This window comes from Coregonus clupeaformis, chromosome 1 (assembly GCF_020615455.1).
Source record: "Coregonus clupeaformis isolate EN_2021a chromosome 1, ASM2061545v1, whole genome shotgun sequence".
Classification (NCBI taxonomy): Eukaryota; Metazoa; Chordata; class Actinopteri; order Salmoniformes; family Salmonidae; genus Coregonus; species Coregonus clupeaformis.
In genome coordinates this window covers 42,732,312-42,747,927 of record NC_059192.1, presented here as the reverse complement: position 1 = coordinate 42,747,927, position 15,616 = coordinate 42,732,312, and the positions used below count along the sequence as shown (strand labels likewise).

Sequence of the window (15,616 nt, the reverse complement as noted above, 5' to 3'; positions counted from 1 at the left end):
TGAAGCCGGTGAGTGAGGTGGTATACTCCTCAATGCCATTAGTTAAATCACAGAACATATTCCAATATATACTAGCAAAATAGTCCTGTAGCATAGCATCTGCGTCATCTGACCACTTCAGTATTGAGCGAGTCACTGGTACAACCACAAGGCTCTGCCTGTTGCTTTGTTTCTAATCCCCTAGGCAGGCATCCACAGAGGATAGGAGCCATTTACTTTAGTGGAAGTGGGTTTCTCTCTCTTTCCATTCTCTCTTGCTGATCTCTCTCTCTCTCTCTCTCTCTCTCTCTCTCTCGCTCTCTTCACAGAGCTCCTTGTATCACCCTGCATTAACGGAAATAAGTCCCATATTAGACCTAACCTCCTGGTGTGACCGTCCAGTGCTAGCACAAAGGGACGCATTAAACAGTCACATATAATACCATTTTTTAAATCAAAGATAGAATAGAAGGCTGATGGAATAGTTGTGGAGGGAGCTTCTAAGAGAAATCAAGGAATAAGCCCTTTTGAGGTCTCCTGGGCTTGGCTTAAAATAGATAACTCCACCAAGACTACAATATATCAAGATAAGAATATTAACAAAATGACTCTTAAGCTTAAACATACTATTCAATTTAGCAGCCCCAAGTAATATCCAAACTTTGTGTGAATAAAATAAATGCTGGCTTTTGCCATTATAAATGTGCTTCGCTGCTTGTTTGCTTGATGCACTGAAAAGTATATTGGTATAGTATTCACGGTAAACACAATATACAACTGGCAATCTATCAACAGTTTCCCCGATGGAAGGTCTACTGAGACCGAAACGTTGGTAACAAGATCCATTAAAACTGTGGAGCATCTAGATTACCAGCCGACTAAAGTCCACGATTTACGATGGAGTTGAGCGGCGACTTATATGGGTGGACTGGAGCTCCGACGTCATTTCAGCATTCAAAGAATAGCTCGCAATTACACAGAACAATGTTGTGTGCAGAGGTGTAAAGTACTTAAGTAAAAATACTTTATAGTAGTTTTTTGGGTTATCTGTACTCTACTTTACTATTTATAATATTTTTGACAGCTTTAACTTTTACTCATACACCCTGACATCCAAAAGTAATTGTTACATTTTGAATGCTTAGCAGGAAAGAAAAATGGTCCAATTCACACACTTATCAAGGGAACATCCCTGGTCATCCCTACTGCCTCTGATCTGGCAGACTCACTGAACACACATGCTTCATTTGTAAATGATGTCTGAGTGTTGGCGTGTGCCCCTTGCTATCCGTAAAAAAAAGAAAAGAAAAAGAAAAAGGTGCCGTCTGGGTTGCTTAATATGAGGAATTTGAAATGATTTATACTTTTACTTTTGATACTTAAGTATATTTAGCAATTACATGTACTTTTTATACTTAAGTATATTTAAAACCAAATACTGTTAGACTTTTACTAAACTAGTATTTTACTGGATGACTTTCACTTTTACTTGAGTCATTTTCTATTAAGGTATCTTTACTTTTACTCAAGTATGATAATTGGGTACTTTTTCAACCACTGGTCGTGTGTAATTCATTTTATGTGACGTCGGAGCTCCAGTCTGCCCACACAAGTTGCCGCTCAACTCCATCCTAAATCCTACAGTTTAATCGGCTACTAGATCATCAGTGTGCTGGAGTTTCTTTTCAATTCAGAGGTCGATCTCTTGAAGCACAGACTGTCACAAGAACACTGTCACAAGAAAACATATTTAAATTAAATAGCACTATGAAAGAGGCTGCCTAAGGATGTCATCATCACCTGGGTTGTATTCATGTAGAAAAACGTTTTGCAACGGATGACAAACACAAGCGTTTCTTATTGGACACGTTCAGGTAATCCATTCTCGTTTTGGCTCGTTTGCTTATGTTTGGTTCCTAGAGAATAAGACCCTGTGAACCTTTAAAGATATCATTTCCAGACTCACCTTAAACTCTTGTAGCATTGTGTAGACCTTTCCCCTGAACTCACAGTAGTTCTTCTTCTCCTTGCACTCTGGACAGCACTGGCTGGTGTCCACCCGGATGCAGCGAGGGTGAACTTTGGGACATTCAGGCTTGGCACACAGGGGTCCCTCGTCCGTGCAGAGGCAAGGGCATGTGGAGGGCCCTGGGGTAAACGTCTCCCCAATGGCAAACACAAAGCCACTCTCATCCATGCAGCCCTTCCCCCTGTAATCTGGATATGCGTACTCATCGTTAGCGTCAAGAGAGAGATTTGTTTCACTCGTGGGACCCTCGTCTACTCGGCTCAGGCCCCCCTCTTGCTCTTCCCACAACTCCTGTGATGCCTTCCCACCCTTGGATCCAGCAAGTTTCTGGGAGATGGAGTTTGGCCTGGATCTGTTGACAGAGGTTATATTGCTTGCCCCTCTGTTGGCCTCCAGGCCCATGAAGCTGATCTCCTCCAGCCGCTGTTGGGTGCTGTAGCTGAGCGCCCCCACTGAGGCCTGCTGCTTGTCCTGCTTGTCCTCTCTGGCCTGGGTCAGGACACGCTCCAAGCGTTCCCGGCTCACTGACAAGTCTGCCACGGGATTACACTGAGTACAGGTCAGAAACAACATAACAAAGAGGACTTCCACTGTCATGGCAACAGAATGCAGCATCTCTCCCCACCACCTGCAAGGTGGGATGACACCTTGGCTTCACATAACACACTTCATATCTCTGGTGTGAGCCAGTCCATCTGGAAAAAGAGAATGAAACTGGAATTAAGTATTTGACAGTATGTAGTCTAGACATTGATATTGTCTCTTAGCCTGGTCCAAACTCTGTGCTTTATAGCAAACTCCTCTTGTCGTTATCATGGCCAAACAATGACCAAGGCAATGACCATAGAAGTTGGCTATACAGCATAAACATATCTGACTAATTATAATATAATAATATGCCATTTAGCAGACGCTTTTATCCAAAGCGACTTACAGTCATGTGTGCATACATTTTTACGTATGGGTGGTCCCGGGGATCGAACCCACTACCCTGGCGTTACAAGCGCCATGCTCTACCAACTGAGCTACAGAGGACCACTAATTGTCTTCATGTTAGCCCCAATAATGGTAAGGATTCTGTTTTTTCATTGCAATGTCTGATCCTATCAAAGAAACACCTCACATGACCTGAAGAAAAGCTCAGCGACTTGGGCTGTCAGAACGGAGTGTATTCATATGGCCTGTGTCAGGAAATCAATAGGCTTTCTTACACTAACACTTCCTTGCATCAAATGCTTCCAGCAGGGATAGACTGTGGAGAAAATTGCCAAAAAAGAACCTGAATCTAGCACTCTCACTCCCAACTCGGAACAAAGGAAAAATAATAAATGGATTCCGGTTCAAATAAATCAGACAACTGCACAGGGAGAAATTGACTAGAAAAGAGATCATGATTCTCTTCAGGAATAATGAATTTACTGTAGCTAGACGACATTTCCAGACCAACTTAGATCAGCGAACAGTGTAAAAAGTGTATATTTTTCATAATTTATTTCTTTACATTTTGGGGGGATTTGTGTGCATTGTTTTGTGTTTGTTAGGTATTACTGCACTGTTGGCGCTAGAAACATAAGCATTTCGCTGCACCTGTGATAACATCTGCTAAATATGTGTATGCGACCAAAATAAATTGATTTGAAAAAAAGAACAATAAAATTAATGGTTCCATTAAATGTTCTATATCTATGGCTCTGGTTTTGTACATTTGTGGTGGTCTCACACTCCAGGCCTGGGACCACCAAACTGCAGCGTATGGAGCTGACGTGGCACGCAGGCCAGGAGTTTGAGACCACTAATGTAACGGGAATCAATATTTGTTTCATTATTTACAGTGCTTTTGGAAAGTATTCAGACCCCTTAACTTTTTCCACAGTGTTATTCTAAAATGGATTAAATAAATAAAAATCCTCAGCAAGCTACACACAATAACCCCATAATGACAAAGTGAAAACAGGTTTTAATACATTTTTGCAAATTTATTAAAAATACAAAACAGAAATACCATATTTACATAGGTATTCAGCCCCTTTGCTATGAGACTCGAAATTGAGCTCAGGTGCATCCTGTTTCCATTGATCATCCTTGAGATGTTTCTACAACTTGATTGGAGTCAACCTGTGGTAAATTCAATTGATTGGACATGATTTGGAAAGGCACACACCTGTCTATATAAGGTCCCACAGTTTACAGTGCATGTCAGAGCAAAAACAAAGCCATGAGGTCGAAGGAATTGTCCGTAGAGCTCAGAGACAGGATTGTGTCGAGGCACAGATCTGGGGAAGGGTACCAAAACATTTCTGCAGCATTGAAGGTCCCTAAGAACACAGTGGCCTCCATCATTCTTAAATGAAAGAAGTTTGGAACCACCAAGACTCTTCCTAGAGCTGGCCACTCGGTCAAACTGAGCAATCGGGGGAGAAGGGCCTTGGTCAGGGAGGTGACCAAGAACCTGATGGTCACTCTGACAGAGCTCTAGAGTTCCTCTGTGGAGATGGAAGAAACTTCCAGAAGGACAATCATCTCTGCAGCACTCCACCAATCAGGCCTTTATGGTAGAGTGGCCAGATGGAAGCCACTCCTCAGTAAAAATGCACATGACAGCCCGCTTGTAGTTTGCCAAAAGTCACCTAAAGACTCTCAGACCATGAGAAACAAGATTTTCTGGTCTGATGAAACCAAGATTGAACTCTTTGGCCTGAATGCCAAGCGTCACGTCTGGAGGAAACCTGGCACCATCCCTACGGTGAAGCATGGTGGTGGCAGCATCATGCTTTGGGGATGTTTTTCAGCGGCAGGGACTGGGAGACTAGTCAGGATCGAGGGAAAAATGTACGGAGCAAAGTACAGAGAGATCCTTGATGAAAACCTGCTCTAGAACGCTCAGGACCTCAACAGGACAACGACCCTAAGCACACAGCCAAGACAACGCAGGAGTGGCTTCGGGACAAGTCTCTGAATGTCCTTGAGTGGCCCAGCCAGAGCTCGGACTTGAACCCGATCTAACATCTCTGGAGAGACCTAAAAGTAGCTGTGCAACCAACCTGACAGAGCTTGAGAGGATCTGCAGAGATAAATGGGAGAAACTCCCCAAATACAGGTTTGCCAAGCTTGTAGCATCATACCCAAGAAGACTCGATGCTGTATTCACTACCAAAGGTGCTTCAACAAAGTACTGAGTAAAGGGTCTGAATATTTATGTAAATGTGATTGTAGTGTCTGAAGGTCTATGATTTTGCTGACATTTGCAAATGGTGTAATAGATGAACTCTACTCTGCTTTGCTGAAACATCTGGAAAGCATTACTACATAGGCTTCTTGGAATAGAGGACACTTGGACATATATGGAGGCCAGGGATTGGTCTGTCAAAAAACCACCCATCTTATGTTACATAGGATAAATACCATGTTTTGAACAAAGGACGGAGAGAAATAACATATTAGGGATTGGGTCCGGTTATTCTCCAGATATCTGCAGATGTCTGTAAATTGACGCTGGAATCCTTTGATACAATAAACCTTTATAATCAAAGTACAGCGTCAGCGGAATTCTTATCATCACAGCATAATCAGCATCGTTGTCCTGGACACCACAGAATGGCGACAAGGATTTGGGACGTATTGCGTCTTTTCTCAGCATTCCATTCATGGGCTGCGAAGTGACTCCCGCTCAAGACTCCGGCAGGAAAGGTGAGATTTCTCACAGCTTTGGGCGCTGGTCGGTTCGTGTGCTTGTGTATGTGTGTGCGTTCAGATGTACCGTCAAAGGACTTGTGTGTGCGCTTTGCTGTTATTTGCTGTGTGATGAGAATCCGTTCTAAATTTCTAAATTAGTTTGCGTTGGGAACAACGCAAACAGGGGTGAGTGTCTATAGGAATTATTAATACTGGGCACACCGATATTTGGCTTGAATAAAATTAAAAGGAGTGTCCAGGAAAAGCATGAAGGAATAAGGCCAGGAAATAAGGAAAAAGTATACTTTTAGGACGTTGCTGATTTTAAGGAAGCCCTCAAACGAGGCGATCATTAAGATGGGCCATAAATCCTAGGAGAGTCATTAGATTGACTTTCGGGTCAGTTCTGGGAACTGTGAATTTGTGGAAGATACATTCAATTGCACGTTACCTCTCGGAATATAGTTGACGAAGTATATGTTCGAAGTAACCTCTCATTGAATAATCTGCAACTCGAGGTAGCACAAATTTAGGAAGGAACAATGAGAAATAAGGAGCGACGGTAGCATGCTTAGTGCATTGTATGAACGGATGCATTCTTGTTTAAACTGTGTATGTGTGTGTGTGTGTGGGAGAGAGAAAAATAATAAAATAAAGACGTCTCTGTTGTGTTTAATCTGTGTGTCGACTCATGTTAGGATAAGATTTATGTTAGAGATATATACATACAGTGGGGAGAACAAGTAATTGATACACTGCCGATTTTGCAGTTTTTCCTACTTACAAAGCATGTAGAGGTCTGTAATTTTTATCATAGGTACACTTCAACTGTGAGAGACGGAATCTAAAACAAAAATCCAGAAAATCACATTGTATGATTTTTAAGTAATTAATTTGCATTTTATTGCATGACATAAGTATTTGATCACCTACCAACCAGTAAGAATTCCGGCTCTCACAGACCTGTTAGTTTTTCTTTAAGAAGCCCTCCTGTTCTCCACTCATTACCTGTATTAACTGCACCTGTTTGAACTCGTTACCTGTATAAAAGACACCTGTCCACACACTCAATCAAACAGACTCCAACCTCTCTGTCACACCCTGGCTCTGGGACTCTATATGTTGAGCCAGGGTGTGTTCATTCTATGTGGTTTATTTCTATGTTGGGGGTTCTGGTTTGTTGTTTTCTATGTTTGCCTTAGTGACTCCCAATCAGAGGCAATGAGTGTCAGCTGTTGGCTGGTTGTCTCTGATTGGGAGCCATATTTAACTGTCTGTTTTTCACTTTGTGTTTGTGGGTTTTTGTTCCGTGTTCGGTCATTGTCACCGTGGACGTTACGAGTCGTTTGTTGTTTTGTTCGTGCTTTAATTTAATAAAGTAAACATGTTCATTCATCACGCTGCGCATTGGTCTCTCCCTGACGATCGTGACACTCTCCACAATGGCCATGACCAGAGAGCTGTGTAAGGACATCAGGGATAAAATTGTAGACCTGCACAAGGCTGGGATGGGCTACAGGACAATAGGCAAGCAGCTTGGTGAGAAGGCAACAACTATTGGCGCAATTATTAGAAAATGGAAGAAGTTCAAAATGACGGTCAATCACCCTCGGTCTGGGGCTCCATGCAAGATCTCACCTCGTGAGGCATCAATGATCATGAGGAAGGTGAGGGATCAGCCCAGAACTACACGGCAGGACCTGGTCAATGACCTGAAGAGAGCTGGGACCACAGACTGAAAAAAAAAAACATTAGTAACACACTACGCCGTCATGGATTAAAATCCTGCAGCGCACGCAAGGTCCCCCTGCTCAAGCCAGCGCAATTTCCAGGCCCGTCTGAAGTTTGCCAATGACCATCTGGATGATCCAGAGGAGGAATGGGAGAAGGTCATGTGGTCTGATGAGACAAAAATTGAGCTTTTTGTTCTAAACTCCACTCGCCGTGTTTGGAGGAAGAAGAAGGATGAGTACAACCCCAAGAACACCATCCCAACCGTGAAGCATGGAGGTGGATACATCATTCTTTGGGGATGCTTTTCTGCAAAGGGGACAGGACGACTGCACCGTATTGAGGGGAGGATGGATGGGGCCATGTATCGCGTGATCTTGGCCAACAACCTCCTTCCCTCAGTAAGAGCATTGAAGATGGGTCGTGGCTGGGTCTTCCAGCATGACAACGACCTGAAACACACAGCCAGGGCAACTAAGGAGTGGCTCCGTAAGAAGCATCTCAAGGTCCTAGAGTGGCCTAGCCAGTCTCCAGACCTGAACCCAATAGAACATCTTTGGAGGGAGCTGAAAGTCCGTATTGCCCAGCGACAGCCCCGAAACCTGAAGGATCTGGAGAAGGTCTGTATGGAGGAGTGGACCAAAATCCCTGCTGCAGTGTGTGCAAACCTGGTCAAGACCTACACGAAACGTATGATCTCTGTAATTGAAAACAAAGGTTTCTGTACCAAATATTAAGTTCTGCTTTTCTGATGTATCAAATACTTATGTCATGCAATAAAATGCAAATTAATTACTTAAAAATCATACAATGTGATTTTCTGGATTTTTGTTTTAGATTCCGCCTCTCACAATTGAAGTGTACCTATGATAAAAATTACAGACCTCTACATGCTTTGTAAGTAGGAAAACCTGCAAAATCGGCAGTGTATCAAATACTTGTTCTCCCCACTGTATATATGTTTTGGTTGAGAACAGGGGTTTTTGTTTTCATAAGGAAATATGTAAGTTAAGGTAAAAAAATCTTATGAGTCTCCGTTGGTGAGAACGTTAATAATTGTTAACTATAAATGAGCCCCCTAAAAGGACGTTAAGGTTAAAAATCTTATGAGTCTCTATAAAAAGAGAACGTTTACTAACTATTAGAATATCATGAGCCTACAGGGCGGACTTTTTAAGAGTGTATAGAGATGTTTTGTAATGGATAAGAAAATAACTATAAATCTGCAGATTACAATAAGTGAAGATAAGAAAATTCGAAGTAGGATATGTGTTCTATGTTCTGTGTTGGTTTGTGAGTTTTGTTAAGTGTTACTGTTTGTATATGGGGGGACGGAACGGAGGTACAGCTGGTCTGTCTACTTTCTGTTGTCTAGCTGGGAGAGAGCTGCTTGAGAGCTCCTTCCACTCTGAAATCGCACTGGTGAATGAACTACGCATGCGTGGGATTTTATAAGTTTAGAGTTACGTAGAGCAAATATGCCACTCCCCTGCCTGCACTGAGTTGCTGGGAGATGCAGACTCAGAGCAGACAGAGAGGGCGGGTGTCAAGGCGTGCTGAAGGTGGGTGTGGTGTATGAATCATGCGCAGGACGCAGAGGCTCAGTCCAAAGGCTTTAGTGCAATATATATAAAAGACAGAAGCACAATAAGCCCGAAGGCGAATACACGGCGCACACAGGCGACAAAACAAACGGCGCACAAACATGTGCAAGATAACCTCTCCAAAACACTGGAGGGAAAATGTAGCTCCAAATACGAAACAGAAGCGCAATCACACACAACGACAAGCACACACAACGAGAACTAAATAGGACACTAACGAGGACTAACAAGACACAGGTGTACAACATCCAGACAAAACCAAACGAACATGAAACATAGATCGGTGGCAGCTAGTACTCCGGCGACGACGACCGCCGAAGCCTGCCCGAACCAGGAGGAGGAGCAGCCTCGGCCGAAACCGTGACAGCGGGGGAGACTTACATACGATTAAAGTATTCTGTTTGTTAAATCGGCTGTTGTTTAACTATGAAACTATTTGATTGAGATCTATTGAATTGATAAATGAGAGATATGTTGACGGATTAAAAAAATAATTTAAAAAATAAATTAAATAAAATGTTATTGCGCTATTTATAATATTCCTGAGTTAAGCTGTTTGCTTATTTCTTAGCGCCTATGTGAACATAGGTATGCATAAAATACTAAATTATTGTCTGTTCTTTGTTCTTCTGTGATATGAGAGATGAGAAGGAGGAGACAGAGAGAGAGAGAGGAGGTGCTGACGAGTACATCAAGCGACAGGGTGTGCTGCAACGGATCAAGTCAAATTAAGGCCAGTACTGTTCTATCCACAAAACCTACTTTCCCTTACAGGATATAATAGATACATTGTGTATGCATAGAATATTTCATGTTGTGACCATTTCACAGGAACTTGGCAACAGACTGATGAATTGATGTAATTGATATTTCCACATTAGGGTTTTTGTGAATGAGTTGTTTTGATTAGAGTTGTGTTGGAAATCCAGCACTGACATTATTCTGTAAAATTAAGGTAATTGGGTGATTATTAAGCAATTGGTTTGTGAGTGCTGTAGTGTTGCAGGATTACAGGTCTTTCTTTTTTGGATTGCTCTGAAGTTGACTACTTTCCTTTACTTTTCCTGACCGGATGTGGTAAGATTGCCACTAATCAATAATTTGGTAAAATAAAATAAATGGATATATTGGTTAATTAATTAGTTGATTAATTAATTGATTGATTAATTGATTCATTAATTATTTTTAATCTAAAATAGATATATATATATTTTTTTTAAATATAAAATATAAAATAAATTAAACAAAAAAATAATAAAAAATAAAGGAGAGATACATATAAAAGAGTCGTTACAATGGGGAAAAAGGACATAAAAACTACAAAAGTAATTACTCCTGTTGATGTAGTACAAAATAGTAATCCTCTAGTTAATGGTATTGCAAGGTTATCTGGAAAATGGAATAAACGTTGGCCTGACATTGAACAACCATGGCCAGTGGAAGGGACTCTTAACCCAGACGTCATCAAGATAATGCAAGTGCTTGTATCCACGTATAAGGCAGATCAAAAGAAGGGAAAAAAAGGGGAACAACATAAAGAAAAGAGACAAAGAGAGCTGGGTGTTCTTAAGCTGTTTGAAAATGAAGGACAAAAACTGATAAAAGATAGAAAAGATAAAAGAGACAGAGGTATAGAGAAAATGGCAAAAGAGGTGAAGGTAACAGAAAAACGAATGGCAGAAGTCAATACACCTTTCTCACATATGGATTCAGCAAAAAGACCCCCACCTTACGAGGAAGAAGTAGAGTTTAAGGACGTCTATCCTCAGCTTCCAATGATCATTCAGGAGGGTGATAATTGCATCAGAGATGAAGATGAACGAATAATAGAGAGAGGACAAGCAGAAACGACTATAAAGATGAATCCAAACTCCAAAAGTAAGAAGAAAACGAGATGTCTGGAAACTAAGGGTGGAGTGAGGTTCAGGAGGATGGAACTTGAAGATGATGATGATGATGATGATGATCAGAGTGATTCAGAGGAGATCATGGGTGGATATGACCCTGTGATCAGACAGAGGTTGGCCAGAGCGGAAAGAAGGGGTGATGGAAGTTGGAAGAAGAAGAATACAAGAGATTCGAGTTCTGATGAAAGTGAAGATGGAGACAGCGATGAAGACTTGGAGATTAAAGGTGCTTCATATTCAAGAGGATTTTATCCTACAATGACTAGCACAGAAGAAATAGAAAAATATATAGATCGATGCATATCATGCCTGGATAAGGCCAATAATTTAGAAGAAGTAAGAGAACTGGAAGAACAACTCAAGAAGCTGAAGATACAGAAGAAAAAACTGCTGAAAAAAGGATCCCAAGAATTGGAGAAGAAGTATACATTGAGGCCAAGACAAGGGAGCACAAGTAAGAAGATGATGCCAGTGATAATTCGAGGACAGAACCTGGAGTATAAGCCTTTGCAGAATACCGATATGTCAGATATACTTGAGAAGCTGCCTACTCTTCAAGATGGAGCAAATCCTTGGATTTCAAAGTTGGAAGAAATTACGGTGGGAACACAGTCTGCCATAGGAGACATTAAGAGACTTTTGACTAATCTCCTTGGGATTCCAGGTATAGAAGACATTTTTCAGAGAGCTGGACTTCATAGATATGTGGGGACTGCAGTGAATGACCCTGAATTGTTAGCTGCAAGTAGAAATCGGCTGTGGAGAGCACTGAAAGATACGTTTCCAACAAATGTGCATCCTGACAACATTCTGATTGACCCACTAGGACAACAAGAAAATCTGAGAGCCTATGTGTCAAGAGTTCATCAAGTGTGGAGAAATATTACCGGAAATGATCCAGATATGAGTCAAATTGAGCAGTCAATTTTGAGAGCTAAACTACAGATGGGACTGCCCTCACCAGTAAGGAGCAAACTGGCAGAAGTGGTTGGACTTGGAAGCATGACAAAAGGTGTCTATACAGATCATATAGCCCATCAAGTGGATCTGTACCGGAAAAAGGAACACAACCTGAAAGAACAGGACCAAGAAACTCTCAGAAAACTCAATCAAATACAACTGGTGGAGAATAAGAAGGAGAAGAAACAAGCTTTGGTTATGCAGAATCAGTGTGCACCAAATCAACAATCACTGCCACAGCTTCAACCGAACCAGTTCCAACCGCAATTGTACCAGCCACCAATAGCGGTACCAGTTGTTTCATATCCACAGCCAGTTTCTGGACAGAGACAGAATTGGAGAGGAAGAGGACGAGAAGGCTTAGGAAGAGGAAGAGGAGGAAAATTTAAGCCATACTTCCAGCAATCTTCAGAAGTGTGTTATAATTGTGGACAGGTTGTTCACTTTGCCCGTGAGTGTAATGGGCCAGGAGGAAACACCAGAGGGAATTTCAGAGGAAGATACAGGGGCCAGTCAAGATCATCTGGAGGACCGGTGAACCCTTATAGGGGCCCGGAGCAAGGATTCTAGGGGTGCCCAGAAGATCCGAAAGGGGGGTGTCAGCTGGTAGCATGAGGACCGGAAAAAGATCCAACAATTGAGGTGAAAATAAACAACCGACCATGGGAAGTGATGGTGGATAGCAGAACTGCTTTTATCTGTGTTCAGCATGAAGAGGTTACACATCTCACTATGTCAAATCAACTAATTAGGACAGGGATTTGAGGGAGTGAAACAGCTGATTCCTCTTACGGAACCAATTGAGCTCTGCTATGAAAATCAGACAATTACAATACCCATACTGGTATCAGAACATACACCTATTGCATTGTTGAGAAGAGATGCATTGTGTAAATTGAACTGTACAATAAAATGTACACCAGACAGCTGTCTGGTAGAAGTGCCAAAGGAAAAGGTTTACCAATTGTTGATGACGACAGAGATGGATTCTTCTTCAGTATTCAGGATTGGAAATCTCAGTGAAGATTTTTTGAAGCAGGCTAAGATATGGGAGAAATTCATTGTGACAAACATGCCAGATGCGAGGCTTCCGGAATATCCTTTTCATTGTACGCTCAAGTTTTTCAAGAATGCTGCCCAATCGGACTTAGAGGAATGGTTGAGTCATCAACCAAAGAAAGTTCAACTCAGCTCATGTAGCATACTTTTAGGACCACAAGGAGCAGCTATGAAGAAAAACACAGACGATTATCTGGATAAAGAATTTGAGATTGAGAAGAGTGTGCCACATGTGACCTTGTTGGTTTCTGAAGGCTATGAGCAGAAGCAAATAGGAGAAATGATGACAGAAGCAGAGAAAGCTGTTTTCGTACCGATTAAAGAGAATTTGGGGATTTGGAGGAGTGAAGATCAGCGATTTCTCAAAATAATGATTTCGGCTCAAGGACAAGGAGAGCCACAAGCTGTATGGATGACACATGCATCTATGGATTAATACTCTATGAAAAAGGAGATGTTGCAAAAAAGTTTAAGAATGTTTGTGGTATCAACACAGTACTGATATTGGACTTGTGAAATCAGCCCAACCGGTGAAAGTTGAACTTCAACCAGGAGCCAGACCTCCTTGGAAGAATCAGTATCCATTGAAAGATGAAGCAATCCAAGGGATTGAACCACAAATTGAAGGACTTTCGAAAGCAAGTGTTTGAAGAAAATGAAAAAATCCTTAGAGTAGCAATCAATTGTTGTTTTGGGAGAAACCATGAGGGGTTGATAGTAGCGCCTCTAGACCTATTAGGTCTGATGATTTAGGAAGCTATGGGTTAGCTAATGTTGCAAGGGGGGAGGTTAGGAGAAAGATCACAAAGGAGTATGGTTTTTGGGAACCATATTTGCTTTAACAGGTTGACTATGTCATAGGCAGGTGCACAATCTGTCTGAAAAATAATGTTTGCAGGGGTGTGACTGTTATTCTTGGTTACATTCCTACACCAAGAGGTGCATAAGATGTCCAGCTAAGCTAAAAGATGCTCAGTCGGTTGCAAAGTTCTTGTGTAAAGAAGTCATAAGCAGGTGGGAATTTCCCGATTTAATATCCTCAGAAAATGGGAAAGAATTTGTGGATAAATCCGTGAAATGGTTTTTGAAAAAATTGAAAAAAATAGAAAAAGTCAGACTAAAAAGTTATGAAAACTAGGGTTGAAGTAACTCTAGGAAATTTTCAATATCTGATTGTGTGATAATTTTCGCATGTCTTTACATATTATTGTGATATTTAGTATTTTCTTATGAATCAAAGGAGGGAAATGGAATGTGATTCATCTTATATATCATTTTATATATCATTCTTATATTATTGTTGATATTGATGTTTTAATTTGCATGTGTTGTTTTGCAAAAGATACTGGTTGGTGTTTTCTTTTCTTCCAGAAGTATATGGGGATGTGGAGAGTGGGATTCAAATACTCAAACATGGACAATATGAATGGACTGGAGGAAGTGGAACAAGGAAAGTGTGGAAATGTTCAGATTCCATCATCGACGTTGCATTGAAAGTCGACACTGTGGAGGAGCTGCAGTGTAGTGGACTACATTCCAGTGTTATATTCTTTCTGTATTAATTTTTGAAGAATTATGTTTTCTGTTGTTGGGTACATGTGGGGACCTCAGATGTTTTTGTTTATTTCGTTGAAGCTTAGGGATATTGGGTCTAGGCAGGGACAGAGAGAATCCACAGGAGGGTCCAATGGGTCGACCAGCCTGAATGTGGACATTTTTGATTGTATTTTGTTTTCTGAGGTTTTCATCTGTATTGAATTGCATCATAGTTTAAAATGCATTGATAAAGATTTATGAATTGATCTGGAGTACTTAGGTGGTCGCCTGGGGCAGAGGGGCCGTGAGATAATTTTCCTGTCTTGATTGATTGATGGATATTTGGAATGAAATCTGCCAGACAGGTTTTTCGCTCTTACACTCCATAACAATTTATTTACACTCCATAACACTTTATTTACACTCCATACAAAAATGTGTCTATATTAACATGTGTTTACTCTCCATACATTTTTGTTTATTGCTGAAGTTACTCAAGAACAAAAATTGTTATTTGTCATAATCCTATTATTTTTGTTTTCGAGACTTAATTAGTCTCGAAGGGGGGAAATATGTAGTGTCTGAAGGTCTATGATTTTGCTGACATTTGCAAATGGTGTAATAGATGAACTCTACTCTGCTTTGCTGAAACATCTGGAAAGCATTACTACATAGGCTTCTTGGAATAGAGGACATTTGGACATATGTGGAGGCCAGGGATTGGTCTGTCAAAAAACCACCCATCTTATGTTACATAGGATAAATACCATGTTTTGAACAAAGGACGGAGAGAAAAAACATATTAGGGATTGGGTCCGGTTATTCTCCAGATATCTGCAGATTGACGCTAGAATCCTTTGATACAATAAACCTTTATAATCAAAGTACAGCGTCAGCGGAATTCTTATCATCACAGCATAATCAGCATCGTTGTCCCGGACACCACATGATATTGTGTGTATATTGATGAGGAATAAAAACAATTTAAGCAATTTTAGAATAAGGTTGTAACGTAACAAAATGTGGAAAAAGTCAAGGGGTCTGAATACTTTCCGAAGGCATTGGTCAAACAATGGCCTTCTCCTCCCCTTTTTTTGTTTCAATGAAATGTATTGAATTCAGTAATCAAACAATGGTTG

The 15,616-nt window shown here is 41.1% G+C and overlaps 1 protein-coding gene across 1 annotated transcript in view; it reads right to left on the bottom strand.

Annotated features, from left to right (window-relative positions):
• LOC121582661 (brorin-like) overlaps positions 1 to 15,616 on the bottom strand; it is a 65,860-nt gene that overhangs the window by 36,909 nt on the left and 13,335 nt on the right. Inside the window, exon 2 of the mRNA XM_041898640.1 lies at positions 1,946 to 2,703. Within this exon, the coding sequence (XP_041754574.1) occupies positions 1,946 to 2,623 (678 nt within the window). The 5' untranslated portion in view covers positions 2,624 to 2,703. The remainder of the gene's footprint in view (positions 1 to 1,945; positions 2,704 to 15,616) is intronic.